Source organism: Melanerpes formicivorus, unplaced genomic scaffold (genome assembly GCF_026170545.1).
Source record: "Melanerpes formicivorus ecotype bairdi unplaced genomic scaffold, bMelFor1.0.p_v2 SCAF_109, whole genome shotgun sequence".
In the NCBI taxonomy this organism is placed as follows: Eukaryota; Metazoa; Chordata; class Aves; order Piciformes; family Picidae; genus Melanerpes; species Melanerpes formicivorus.
Window position 1 is genome coordinate 631,040 of NW_027142461.1, and position 12,804 is coordinate 643,843.

Genomic DNA, 12,804 nt, shown 5'->3' on the forward strand with positions numbered 1-12,804 from the left:
TGGTGTTCCACAGGGATAAGTATTGGGACCACTTTTCTTTAATATCTTTATCAATGATCTGGATGAGAGTATTGAGAGTACCCTCAGTAAATTTGCAGATGACATGAAACCAGCTGGGAATGTTGAGCTGCTTGAGGGCAGGAAGGCTCTGCAAATGGATCTGGACAGGCTGGATTGGTGGACCAAGGTCAGTTATATGACGTTTAACAAGGCCAAGTGCTGAGCCCAGCACTTGGGTCACAACAACCCCATACAATGCTATGGACTTGTGAGAGAGTGGATGGAAAGCTGCCTGGCAGAAAATGACCTAGGGATGCTGTTGAACAACCAGCTGAATATAAGCTAGCAGCATGCTCAGGTGGCCAAAAAGGCCAAGAGCATCCTGACCTGTAGCAGGAATAATGTGACCAGCAGCAGTAAAGAAGTGATCTTGCCCCTGTACTCAGCACTAATGAGGTCACACTTGGAATACTGGAATTTTGGGACCCTGACAACAAGAAAGACATTAAGTAGATGTAGTCTGTCCAAAGAAGGGCAATGAAGCTAGTGAAGTGTCTAGATAAGTCTTATGAGGAGTGGCTGAGGGAACTGGGCTTGTTTAGTTTGGAAAAGAGGAAGCTCAGAGGAGACCTCATTATTCTCTACAACTATCTGAAAGGAGGGTGAAGTGAGATGGGTGTTGGTCTCTTCTTCTCGGTATCAAGTGATAGAACAAGAGGAAATAGCCTGAAATTGCAACGGGGGAGGTTTAGGTTTCATATTAGGAAAAATTTATTTACTGAAAGAATGGTGAAGCTGCCCAGGGAGGTGGTGGAGTCACTGTCTTCAGAGATGTTTAAAAAATGTGTAGACATGGCACTTGTGAATATGGTTAATAGTTGTGGGGGTGTCAAGTCGATATTTGGACTTGATCTTAGAGGTCATTTCCAATACTGGAGCAATTCCAGTCGTCCATTATTCCAGGCATACGATAACATCATAGAATCATTTTGGTTGGAAGAGAACTTGAATATCACAAAGCCCAACTCTTAACCCAGTACTGTCAGGTCAACACTAAACCACTTCCCTCAGCACCACATCTACAAGGTGTCTCTAAAATGCAGTACAGTAGGCCTGTATTAAGGGATTGCTTGTCACATACATCATCCATCTGAGGTTGAGCAACTGCCCTCTGATTCTGCCATCACCCAAAGACAGTGTATTCCTAGAGGTGCTTTCATCCTGACACTTTTGGAAGACCTTTGCTGAGCAGAGACTCTGCCAAGCCAGCATAAACATTAGGGCACTCTGCAAAGTGTTTTGGGTTTTAACACTTCTGGAGGAAAGGGAAAAACCAATATTGGTTCACCTTGAGATGAGGCACCTGGCAGTTGAGAAATAGGCTGACCCAGGTTGTTGTCACTCCGGGTTTGGGGGATCAAACCCCAAATATTTTTCCTAGGGATATTAATCTGCTAGATTTCCCACTGGGATGGCCAACATGAAAATTTCTGGCAAATTCACTATCGGTGGAGAGTAAGAAAGATGGAATGGAATGGAATGGAATGGAATGGAATGGAATGGAATGGAATGGAATGGAATGGAATGGAATGGAATGGAATGGAATGGAATGGAATGGAATGGAATGGAATGGAATGGAATGGAATGGAATGGAATGGAATGGAATGGAATGGAATGGAATGGAGTTAAGCAGGTTGGAAAAGATCATCAAGTCCAACTTATCATCCAACACCATCTAATCAACTAAACCATGCAACCAAGCACCCCATCCAGTCTCTTCCTAAACACCTCCAGTGATGGTGACTCCACCACCTCCCTGGGCACCTCATTCCAATGGGCAATCACTCTTTCTATGAAGAGCTTCTTCCTAACATCCAGCCTAAACCTCCCCTGGCAGAGCTTGAGACTATGTCCTCTTGTTCTGGTGCTGCTTGCTTGGGAGAAGAGCCCAACCCCCACCTGACTACAACCTCCCTTCAGGTAGTTGTAGACAGCAAGAAGGTCTCCCCTGAGCCTCCTCTTCTCCAGGCTAAGCAACCCCAGCTCCCTCAGCCTCTCCTCATAGGGCTTGTGCTCCAAACCCCACACCAGCTTTGTTGCCCTTCTCCCTTTCATGTTCAGATGGAATCTCCTGCACTCCAATTTGTGCTCATTGCCCCTTATCCTTTCACTGAGCACCACTGAAAAAAATCTGGCTCAAATCAGAGGTTCTATTTCTACCCTAGGCCTGCAGATTGAAGATAAAGCCTTATACTCCGCCTCAGTTTCCCCACAAGCAAGGCATGCAGGAGCTTTGCACTTCAAGTCACACCAATCCATTTTGAAAACTTCAAAGACCTCTTAAAAAAAAAAAAAAATTGTACCGTAAAGATTTCATCAGCTAAATAAAATTTCACAAATGCTTCTCTTCAGTTCTGTTGTCTGAGGGAAGAAAAAAGTGTCAGTGTAGGACAAATATACACCTGTGTATTAAGCTGGTTGGGGGCAGGCAGGCTGCAAAAATGACGGACCTCTGCACTGCTTATTTAATCTGAGTGACACAGGCTCTGCAGAACAGCCTCCTGTGAAGGCAGAGCCAAATTCCAGGAGTGGCTTTCAAGGCTGCCTCAAACGGGCAGCTGATTATTCACACTCCCCGGTATCCTTCGGATGGAGGCGTGTCAGAAGCCATCTCGAAAGTAGGTGGAGGTTTTTCTAGAGAACACTTCCCTCCAGCAATTGCTGACAGAGTAACAGGCTGTGAGACTGTTGCAAGATGGAGGAAACGATAGCAAGCCCTGTAGCTATTATTCGCTGCCATTAACGACACGGGCGATGGGCGGAAAGATAATGGAAAGGCAATGCCATCTCCATGCCCTGCCTTCAAGTGCACATAGCCTGAAAATCCAGCCTGATGTTTATATAGTGTTTTCAACTTGTAATCTGCTAAACGCTGTGATTAAATAATTGTGCTTAAGGTTATAACTGGTTTTAAATTGTAGTTTAACACCCAGCGTTAGAATTGACAAGCCAAACCTAAGCCTGGGGGCTAAGAGCTGGAAGAGCACCCAACAGTTGTGGAGTGAGGAAACCCCGAGAGTATTTTGTTGGCATCTGGGGATGAAAAGTGAAAGGGAGTAGTGGAGGGGCCTAAAGTGTGTTTGTTTTGGACAGGCTGTGCCTGTTGTGCTTGGCAGGCTCTTTCCTGAAGGCGAGGAAGCCTGGCATGAATTGAAGAAAGGATGGTCATACTAGCATGGCAAAAATTGAGTGAACCACCCATGTTGAGGGTCTGTGAGCACCCTCTCCTAGAGAAATAGCTTCCAGTGCAAGGTGCAGAGAGAAAGGGGAAGGGAAAGGACACTTCTGTGATAAAAGTCTCTCGTATGAGAGCACAATGACTCCTGAGAGCCAAGGAGATGGAGAGGTTTTGTGTTTTTAACACTGGATGTCTCAAACAGAGACAAAGTCCTCCAGGAGTACCAGAGAAGTACAAGGAGTTTGGACACAGGAAAAGTGTAATCTTTGTTATCCTGCACTCTCTATATAAATGAGCATAAATGTCTGTTCTGCCCTTTTCTCCCTCTCTCCTGCTCCTGATATGGACCACTCTCTCTTGCAGAGGAGGTTGCAGCCTTGGCAAAGTTAACATTTAGCTACACAATTCAGGCCTGGGATCGGGGTAGCAGAGTGGGGAGAGGAAATTAAGGCCTGGTGTTTGGCCTCTTTGAGGGGGAACATTTTTGGAAGATGTTGGCCTGGCGGGGGGTTGGAAAAAAAAGCCCAGGTTGGAGAACTGGGTGAGGCTGACTGTGAGTTTGTGTATTTTGTATTTCTGTATATATTTGTATTTCCATTTAAACTTTCCAATTCTGTGTTCTAGGGAATGGTTTTATTTTACTGCTTTGGAGAGGGGTAAAACAGCTTTCTATCCACTCAACCCAAGACAAGAGGAAGGCTGTGGAAGAGTTTCCCCTGCTCTGGCGGATGGTGGTAATTTTCAATGCAATGTGTATTCTAGCTATCAGCTGAAGTGGCAGCAGCTAGATAAAGAAGTTATGAACGTGGTGTAAGGCAAAGAAAGGAATGCTTGAGGAGCTGGTCTCTTGGGCAGATTGCTTCATGAAGGGGTAAGCTACCTGTAGGCCTAGTCTTTAAGCTCAACATGAGCCACCAGTGTGCACTGGCACCCCAGAAAGCCAACAAGATCCTGGGTTGCATCAAGAGAAACATACCCAGCAGGTCAAGAGACGCAACTCTCCCCCTCTATTCTGCTCTTGTGAGACCCTACTGGGAGTACTGTGTCCAGTTCTGGAGACCCTGTTACAGCAAGTATCTGGATATGCTGGAGCATGTCCAGAGCAGGGCCACAAGGATGATTAGAGGGCTGGAGCACCTCTCCTGTGAGGACAGACTGAGGGAGATGGACTGTTCAGTCTGGAAAAGAGAAGGCACCAAGGAGACCTAATTGTAGCTTTCCAGTATCTTAAGGGGGCCTACAAGAAAGCTGGGGAGCGACTATTTAGGGTGACATGTACTGATAGGACTAGAGGGAATGGAACAAAAGTAGAAATGGGTAGATTCAGATTGGATGTTAGGCAGAAGTTCTTCAACATGAGGGTGGTGAGACACTGAAACAGATTGCCCAGGGAGGTGGCAGAAGCCCCATCCCTGGAGGTTTTTAAGACAAGGCTGGATGTGGCTGTGAACAAGCTGATCTAGTGTGAGGTGTCCCTGCCCATGGCAAGGGGCTTGGAACTAGATGATCCTTGAGGTCCCTTCCAACATTAACAATTCTTTGAATCTTTGGTAAGGACTGTGAAATACAGTTATTCATGCACTGCTAGATTCATGCAAAACTGCATTCAGCTATGCAGCTATGCAGTTGGCTTTTCCCTTTCCCTCTTTAATGAAATACTGTTACACTTGGGAATGAGGAAAATTAGCTCAAGAGGTACCAGAAGGTTCAGTTCAATTTTTTTTTCCCAGGTTTCGGGACAGGCTGGAAACTGTTGTTTTATTAGCAGCCCTTGATAAATTTGAACTGGCCCCTGTGACTGCCAGACAAGGCCTGACGTAAGTTAGACTAAGAATAATTTAATGCAAGGTTGGACCAGATGATCTCTAGAGGTCTCTTCCAATCTAGACTTTTTTATAACGGTACAAATGGATGATTATTTTTTTAATAGCTGCATGACTTAGAGGCAGAGCTACGTGAAAAACTGATCCTTTGGTTAAATGGATGAGAGAAGGTTGAGGAGGGAGAAGCAGTGTTGGGAAATAAAACTTTCCCAACTTTGGGCAAGATTTCCCCTCCCCTTTCCAGAACCGTTTAGAGTATCAAGGCATCACATTCTGGGCAAGATGTAACAATTCTTACTCCTTTCATAAAGATTGCATTCAGTCAGGATTTGGCGGGGTTTTTGAGGTTTTGGGGGGCAGGGGGGGGTGGAACAAATTGCTACTGTGATGTTAAAAACCATCCTGAAAACAAGGGAGGGAAGGGCTTGTGAGTGCTTTGTCCTCCCTGCAGGGTGTTTTGCCCCTGGGAAACTGAGTCTGTTCCACTTCCCCCTCCCTGCCCAGATAGGGTATAAAAGGGAGGACATTGCAGCCCTTAGCTCTCTTTTTGGCTCCTGCCTTCCTGGATGAGAGCTACTGCATCTGCCTTCCTGCTCCTCTGCCACGTGGTCGGGCCTGATCCTTCTCCCTGCTGCCTTTGCGCCTCTTCAGAGAGACTGGTTTTATATCCTTGGGGTTTCCTTTTCCTCCCATCCATCCTCATTCCTTGTGAACCTTACCTGTTATTGTGTATATATATATATATATATATATATATATATATATATATATATATTTTAAAGGGAACTCTTTACCTCCTTTACCTCTCTACTTCCAAGCCAACTCCAAATTATTCCTTGGTGGATTTGCTCCTTCCCTTCTTTTTTCTCTCTGTTGGGTGGGAGTAGGGGGGAGCAGAGGAGGGATTCTCAGCCTTGCCACCATCTGAGCCCTTAAGTCTCAGTTAAGGCTCAAACCACCACAGCTGCTTAGAATGAAAAATCAAAATGTTTAAAAACACATTTCAGACTTTTAGAAAAAAAAAAAACAAACAAACAAGATGTGGTGTTTTCTTGAGGGAACTATTCATGAATTTCTGAAGAGGTGACAGAAAGCATGGATGGTCTCCAGCGAGCCCAACTCCATTTTTTGCCAGATAGACTATTTCATTAAAAACCAATCAATCCCTTTGTCTGCTTAATCACTGTTCTGACAGGCTGCTAAGGAAAGACGAAGAATTCCTGCTCCGCGCGGCACCGCACAGTCACATGAAGGCTAAATGGAAAAGCCAAACCTAATTTTGCAAGGGGCCATTAGGAGCCATGGGCCCTCCAGTACTTTAAGGATTAAAATCTTACCGCAAGAAGTTCCAGCGTTTTAAAAGTGAATGCCTGGAATTCTGCACACCAGCCTACTCTTACCCACTTAAATATTTGGGCTGGCAGTGAGCAGCATCATTGCTTGAGTTTAATGGGAAATACTGGGTGATCAAGACTTTTCAAAGCCATACCAGTTACTTTGGTACCTTGGGAGGTCTCAGGCCTTGGATGCACATTACCATATTCATGAACACACATAATCCACCTGAACTTCATGAGAGAACACAGTCAAAGAAAGTAAAAGTTTTATGGATCTTTAGGGAAGATTTTGAGGCTGTCTTCAAGTATTTTTGCTTTTATGTTAAATCTTGGCCAGAGATGCTTCTTACACAGCACACAAGGTTCCTGGTCAGGTAAAAATAACCATTTGTCATAACATTCAGCAGTAACAGTAATTCAAAATGGAGTAATTAAATTATAAAAGATATCAAACCTCAGCAAAAGGAAAGGTGACAGCACAGAAGATCACAGAATCATTTGGGTAGGAAAAGACCTTTAAGATCATCAAGTTCTTTGAATAAATGTAAATAATAAAGAAATCTTCCTGTGGCAGTGATTCTTTCAGGTTCTGTGTCAAATCTCAGCTCAAAACTCAGGATCAATCCCCTGGACAAGCTGAACAAACAGGACTCTCTGCTCCAAGCATCTGAGCCACACTGGCTTTAAAAATAAATAAATAAATAAATAAGATGAAAGATGAAGCAGAAGCAGGATGATGATTGACTGAGGGTATGTGGGAGACCTAAGGACAACAATCAGTCACGGATCTCTAAGCTGTTTAGAACTGCTCAATGTGCAGGTGCAGCATCTGTATCCTTGGACTGGCTGTAGAGCCTCCAAAACCCAAATTACAGGGAAATGCTACCACAAGACCACACTCTTTAACCCATGCTCCTACTCCTTGCTGGCACAGAGTCCCACTACAAGGAGTCACAGCATTTAATCAAAGAATCTTTGAATTATTAGGGTTGGAAAGGACCTCAAGGATCATCTAGTTCCAACCCCCCTGCCATGGGCAGGGACACCTCACACTAGATCAGCTTGCTCAGACCCACATCCAGTCTGGCCTTAAAAACCTCCAGGGATGAGGCTTTTGCCACTTCTCTGGGTAATCTTTTCCAGTGTCTCACCACCCTCATGTTGAAGAACTTCTTCCTAACATCCAATCTCAATCTACCCATTTCTACCTTTTTTCCATTCCCCCTAGTCTTATCATTACCTGACACCCTAAAGAGTCCCTCCCCAGCTTTCTTGTAGGCCCCCTTAAGATACTGGAAGGCAACAATTAGGTCTCCTCAGAGCCTTCTCTTCTCCAGACTTAACAGCTCCAACTCCCTCAGTCTGTCCTCACAGGAGAGGTGCTCCAGCCCTCTACCTCGACCTGAGCACAGAGATGGAGCCCAGGTCTCTAATTATTTAGACAAAGTTTTTGGGTTTCTCATCAAGGGTTTGCACAGGTGCCCGTTTGGACTCATCAGGATGGGAACGCCCAGCACAGGTCACGGAGCACGCAGGTTGGATGGGGAACACAACTGCTGCCGTCATGTTTGAGGCTAATTGGCTTTGATGTCTCACCTCTTGGTTCAGCATGGGCTTGCAGCCTGAGTTTTTGTTGGTGAGCTGCAAGGGTGCTAGCTGGCTTGTCATGTTTAATAACTTTCTCTTCTGAAGGCTGATATGCTGAAAGATCTGTGCTGCTGATGTTAAAAGCTGGATTTTCAATGCCTCCTGTCGCTGCCCTCTCTTCTTTTACTACAGAAAACAAGGAGGTCAGAAGAACACATTATAGCAAAGTGTATTTCAATGACAAGCAGAAAATTCCTTCTAGTAATTCCTTTGCTGTAAGACTCAAGTGTATCGTCCTCAAATGTCGCCAAAACAGAATTAGGTTAAAATTAACTCAAAAAAAAAAAAAAAAAGGGGAAAAAAAAAAAAAAAAGAATAAATGATTAAAATAATTACAAATTGCACCCTGACAAGCAAGAGCAAAATTTCGCCCACAGCCATTTGTCTGTAATTAGTTAATTAATCCTTACACAAATTATGAGCAATAACTCATCAAGCAAGGCTCACCCATCAGAAATTCAGCCGACTTGGATTTCTTCTGCTTAGTTTGCTTCAGAGCCTTCTGCTGGAACTTCTGGAGGGAAATTGTTAAATGAATAAATTAGCTAAAGAACGAAGATCATCCTTTATGATCCACAACTAACACAGTATTTTAAATATGGGATGGCATTGAAATGTCATTTAATTTACATCTCTGCTAAAGGGGTCAAACACTAATTGAACAACAGAAGTGGAAGAATTAAATAAAATAGGAGAAGAAAAGTTAAAACAAATGCCAAATGAAGGTCACATTAAAATACTTTGGTTTTTTTCCCCCAATTTTAATTAATGCAAAGAAACCTCAACAAATGAAGAGCATTATAAGGCTTGTCTTTACAGTATGCATTCAGCAGCCACTGCTTTATTTCACTTGCAGAACTGCAGCGCTTCATTTAGGAAAGTTTGGTTATGCTGCATATTTATAGACAGACTTCCCCTGCTCTCTTATTTTCTAGGTCCACTTATATAACCAGCATCTTTGTTCATCACAGGGCAGCTAAAAATGAATGAGTTCTACCCTTTCGTATAAGGTAATAAAACAAAAATAAGCTTGAAATGATTTACAGCAAGATGTCACACACAAGAGATCATGGTCCGGGGGAGAAGTGATGCAAGGCTCATTACAACAATGAAAAGTTAATTTAAGGTTAGAGAGATGCTAGCAACTCTTACATTGAAAACAAATAACAGAACATCTTGGAGGGCCTAACCTCTCACCAGACCCACGTTAATTCCTGTGGGGAAGCAAGACCCAAAAAAATACATGGCCATGGTCCTACCATCAGGAAGGGCCAAGTGCAAAGCTCTGTCTTCATACTTTGAGTAGCATGAGCAAGAGAGTCACACATGGGCTTATATGTGGCTAGAGACTCTTGTTACAGATACTAACAAAGATTGCAAAGATTACCTTTGAGAATATTAATCAAAGCCAAAACTGAAGGAAGGAAGAAAAAAACAGTTCAGACTCATTTATTTTTAAACATCACCATGGCAGTTTCTGAAGCAGCACTATTTTGTCAAGACAACTATATAATTGCCCACTGATAAAGACCACTCAGGGAAACTGTCAATACAAAAGGATTAATTACAAGAATCACTGAAAAATTACAAATTTTGCAGCATCCATCTTTCCCCTTTGATTGTGGGTGTCAATTTCCAGTAAAAAAAAAAAAAAAAAAACAACAAAAAAACCAAAACCAGCCCTTGCAGCAGACACAATCAATAAATCTGTCAAAAATAACTCAACCATACCACTGACAGATTCATATAGATCTTAATATCCTAATATGCAGACATATGTATATATGCACACACAAATGGGCTTTTCTGAGAAGAGTGGGCATGCTCTAAATGAAGACTATTACCCTAGTGGGAAATAAATATGTGTAAAAGTGACCAGACACGTTCTGAAAACTACAATAAATAGCTACCAAACCAGACATCATTCCTACAGGCCGCATGCAGCACAACTGAAGCTAATGATAATTCTGACAGAAGTTCAATAGGTTCAGGAATTCACCCTGCTGCTGAGCTTTTCCCCAGCTGAAACAAAAAGAAAAATCTGAATTAAAATATGCTTTCTCTCAGTTAATATCTTTAGAATTATGTCTCTTTAGCAATATTAAAGCATCCCTGCCGTCCATCAAAGTTTTATTGAGTCAGTTTTAAAGATTCCAGCACAATTTGTAACACTGCTGCGTGATAATTATTCTTACGATGCTGCATATAATCACCACACAAAACCTTGGACTTCATGTTAACAACTAAAGAAAACAACACTTAGACAAAAGAAAGCTGGGACGGATTTTCACCTGGTGTAAGTCAGTATACAGGCAGAACTCTGATGGAATTAAGATGATATGCTTTAGATCACATATATTCCATCTGCATGACAGATTTCCCTAGCAAAACCAATTGCAAGCTTTATTGGCCATAGTCAGCTTTCAATTGTTGCATGCAAAACGTGTATTTGCTTTCACAGCCTGAAACGTAGAAGAAATAAAGATGCATAATAGGTTTTGATGGTTTGGACTGGGGGTTTTGTGCGTGAGTAGTTTGGGTTGTTTGGGTTTATTTTTGGAGTGGGTTGTTGGTTGGTTTGGGGGTTTGGTTTGGGGTTTTTGTTCGTTTAGTTTGGTGATTTTGGGTTGGTTGGCTGGTTTTTGGTTTGGTGTATTTTTTTGAAGTATTCAGTATCCTCAGCGCCAGCTCTTTTTCCCTTTTATTTTTTTTCCCCTCAGGGACACAATAGACTACATTCTTTGACACTTTACTCACCCAAACACAAATTAGCATTATTAAGTAATTGATCTAACAGGCTTGTGACTCCTGCTTACTTACAGAGAACTTCAAAAGAAATTGTACCCTCCTCCCTTCACGCAATCGGGTTTGGAAAAGGTGCTTTTCAGGAGTTCTAGTTTTTAGACTTAAAGAAACACTTGATTTTTCAACAGCACTCTTCCAGAGTTACTTCTCAACATAATTGAGTATTTCAGTGGTGGCCTTTGTGTAATCAACACATGTTCTTGTCACTTCGTGCTTCAGAGGAAATTAGAGGACATTTTTTTTTTTTGTACCCATCTCCAGCCAATTTCCTCATCCTTCTCTCTTTCACACATGAGCACTTTTAACTAGTATAAATTACACTCTTCTCTTTTTTTCACCACCCCCCCCTGCTTCATTTTAGGTTTCCTTCCCCAGCACCACCACCACCCACCCCCGCCCTTATGATACTTTGCCTCCTCATCAAAGAATAAGCAGGAAATTATCCAGTGGCATTTTATGTCCATTTTATCATTAGCCAGTACTAGCTAATATATGCATTTATGCAAATTTATGTATAAATCAATTGTTCTTTAATCAATTCACAGGCACCTGAACAAGTTAGGTTTCCAACTGCACATTGAATAAAACTCTTTCAATGCTGACTTGCCACAGGTGCAGGGAAAGTCCAGTGGCATGAGCACGCCTAGAGGAAGGCACATGAACACACATCCACAGAGAGAGGCAATTCTTCTAATTATAGAACCTTATCCAAAAATAAAAATAAACAAAAGCATTCCTGCAGAAAAGCAAAGTTGCAGAGAGCCTCAAGTGATACAGAGGCTATGCTGGTTTACACCTGCGGTGGAGGTGGTCTAACTGGCATTCACAAACAATACATGTCAGACCTGTTCACCCACAACCAGCACATCGAAGGGGGATGTCCTTTGCTTGCAAAGTCTAAAGAGTGCTGCTGCTGCTAATTCATCCAGTCTCAAAGCTCCTCCACAGCTGATGAAGCCAAAAAAAAAACAAAAAAAATCTTGCCCTTTTGCTTTTTCTGTTTTTCCTTTTTAATTGCCCCCCCCCCCCCCCTTTTTTTTTAACTTGAGATTGTGGCATTATGGCAAAGAGAAGGAGAGTTAGAAGCATCTGAACACAGTGCAGACTAACCACCCTGTCATTCAAAATATTACCTAGGCCTTTAAATGCCTTTTCTGCATGCTGTCAACATTAAAGCACGGCTCTGGCTTTCCGATACCAACCCACACAAAGGGAAACCAGGAGGACCAGAACTGGCTGTACTGGGGTCTGTGGGAGAGCAGCGAGCACTGAAACCATAGCAGCAGCGGCTGCAGCAACAGCAAGGGGAAGGAGGGAAAAAAACACAACCTCATTTATAACCAGTGACAACTAAAACCTATGAAGTTTTTAAAAGAATGTGATTGTTGTCAAAAGGAATTGGGTACAACAATGCTGCGTTCAGCTCTGGTTCCACTCAAGGCCGTGGCTGAGGGGCTCTGGGAAAGCTGCTGGAAGGCTGGTGGGCACAGACCAGCAAGAAAGTGAATTTTGCATACTGTACGGATCATCGCTCAGTTCAGGGCAGTCATATTGAATCTGTGATCAACCAATTGTGCTTCATGAAACCGTCAGCCCTCATTTATGTCTAGCTGTTTTCTTCTGTCCTGCTGTAAACAAGCTCTGCTCTGAGCTGTCTCCCTACCCTTATCTGCTTACGAAGATCACACAGACAGACCTCATCAGCAGCCTTAGAGTTAAAGTTAAAGTTACTGCTTCCAGACAGCAGTCCCTATGCAAGCTGGAAGTCAAAAAGAAGAGCAACTTTGGAATGACAGAGTTTTAGTTCCTTTTAGGAAATGCATACCTTAGATTCATACACATACTGGCATGTTATGTCTCTTTCATGAAATTAAATTAGGTATTCCTAATGTGAACAACTGTTTCTAACATCAGCAAACTAGCTCAGCAGATTCAGCCGTGCTTTTGTTTGTGG

The 12,804-nt window shown here is 42.8% G+C and overlaps 1 protein-coding gene across 1 annotated transcript in view; it reads right to left on the reverse strand.

Annotated features, from left to right (window-relative positions):
• LOC137455777 (uncharacterized) overlaps positions 1–12,804 on the reverse strand; it is a 231,214-nt gene that overhangs the window by 194,888 nt on the left and 23,522 nt on the right. Inside the window, exons 4-5 of the mRNA XM_068166871.1 lie at positions 8,493–8,559; positions 7,995–8,171 (exon numbers count right to left, since the gene is read on the reverse strand). Of these exons, the coding sequence (XP_068022972.1) occupies positions 7,995–8,171; positions 8,493–8,559 (244 nt within the window). The remainder of the gene's footprint in view (positions 1–7,994; positions 8,172–8,492; positions 8,560–12,804) is intronic.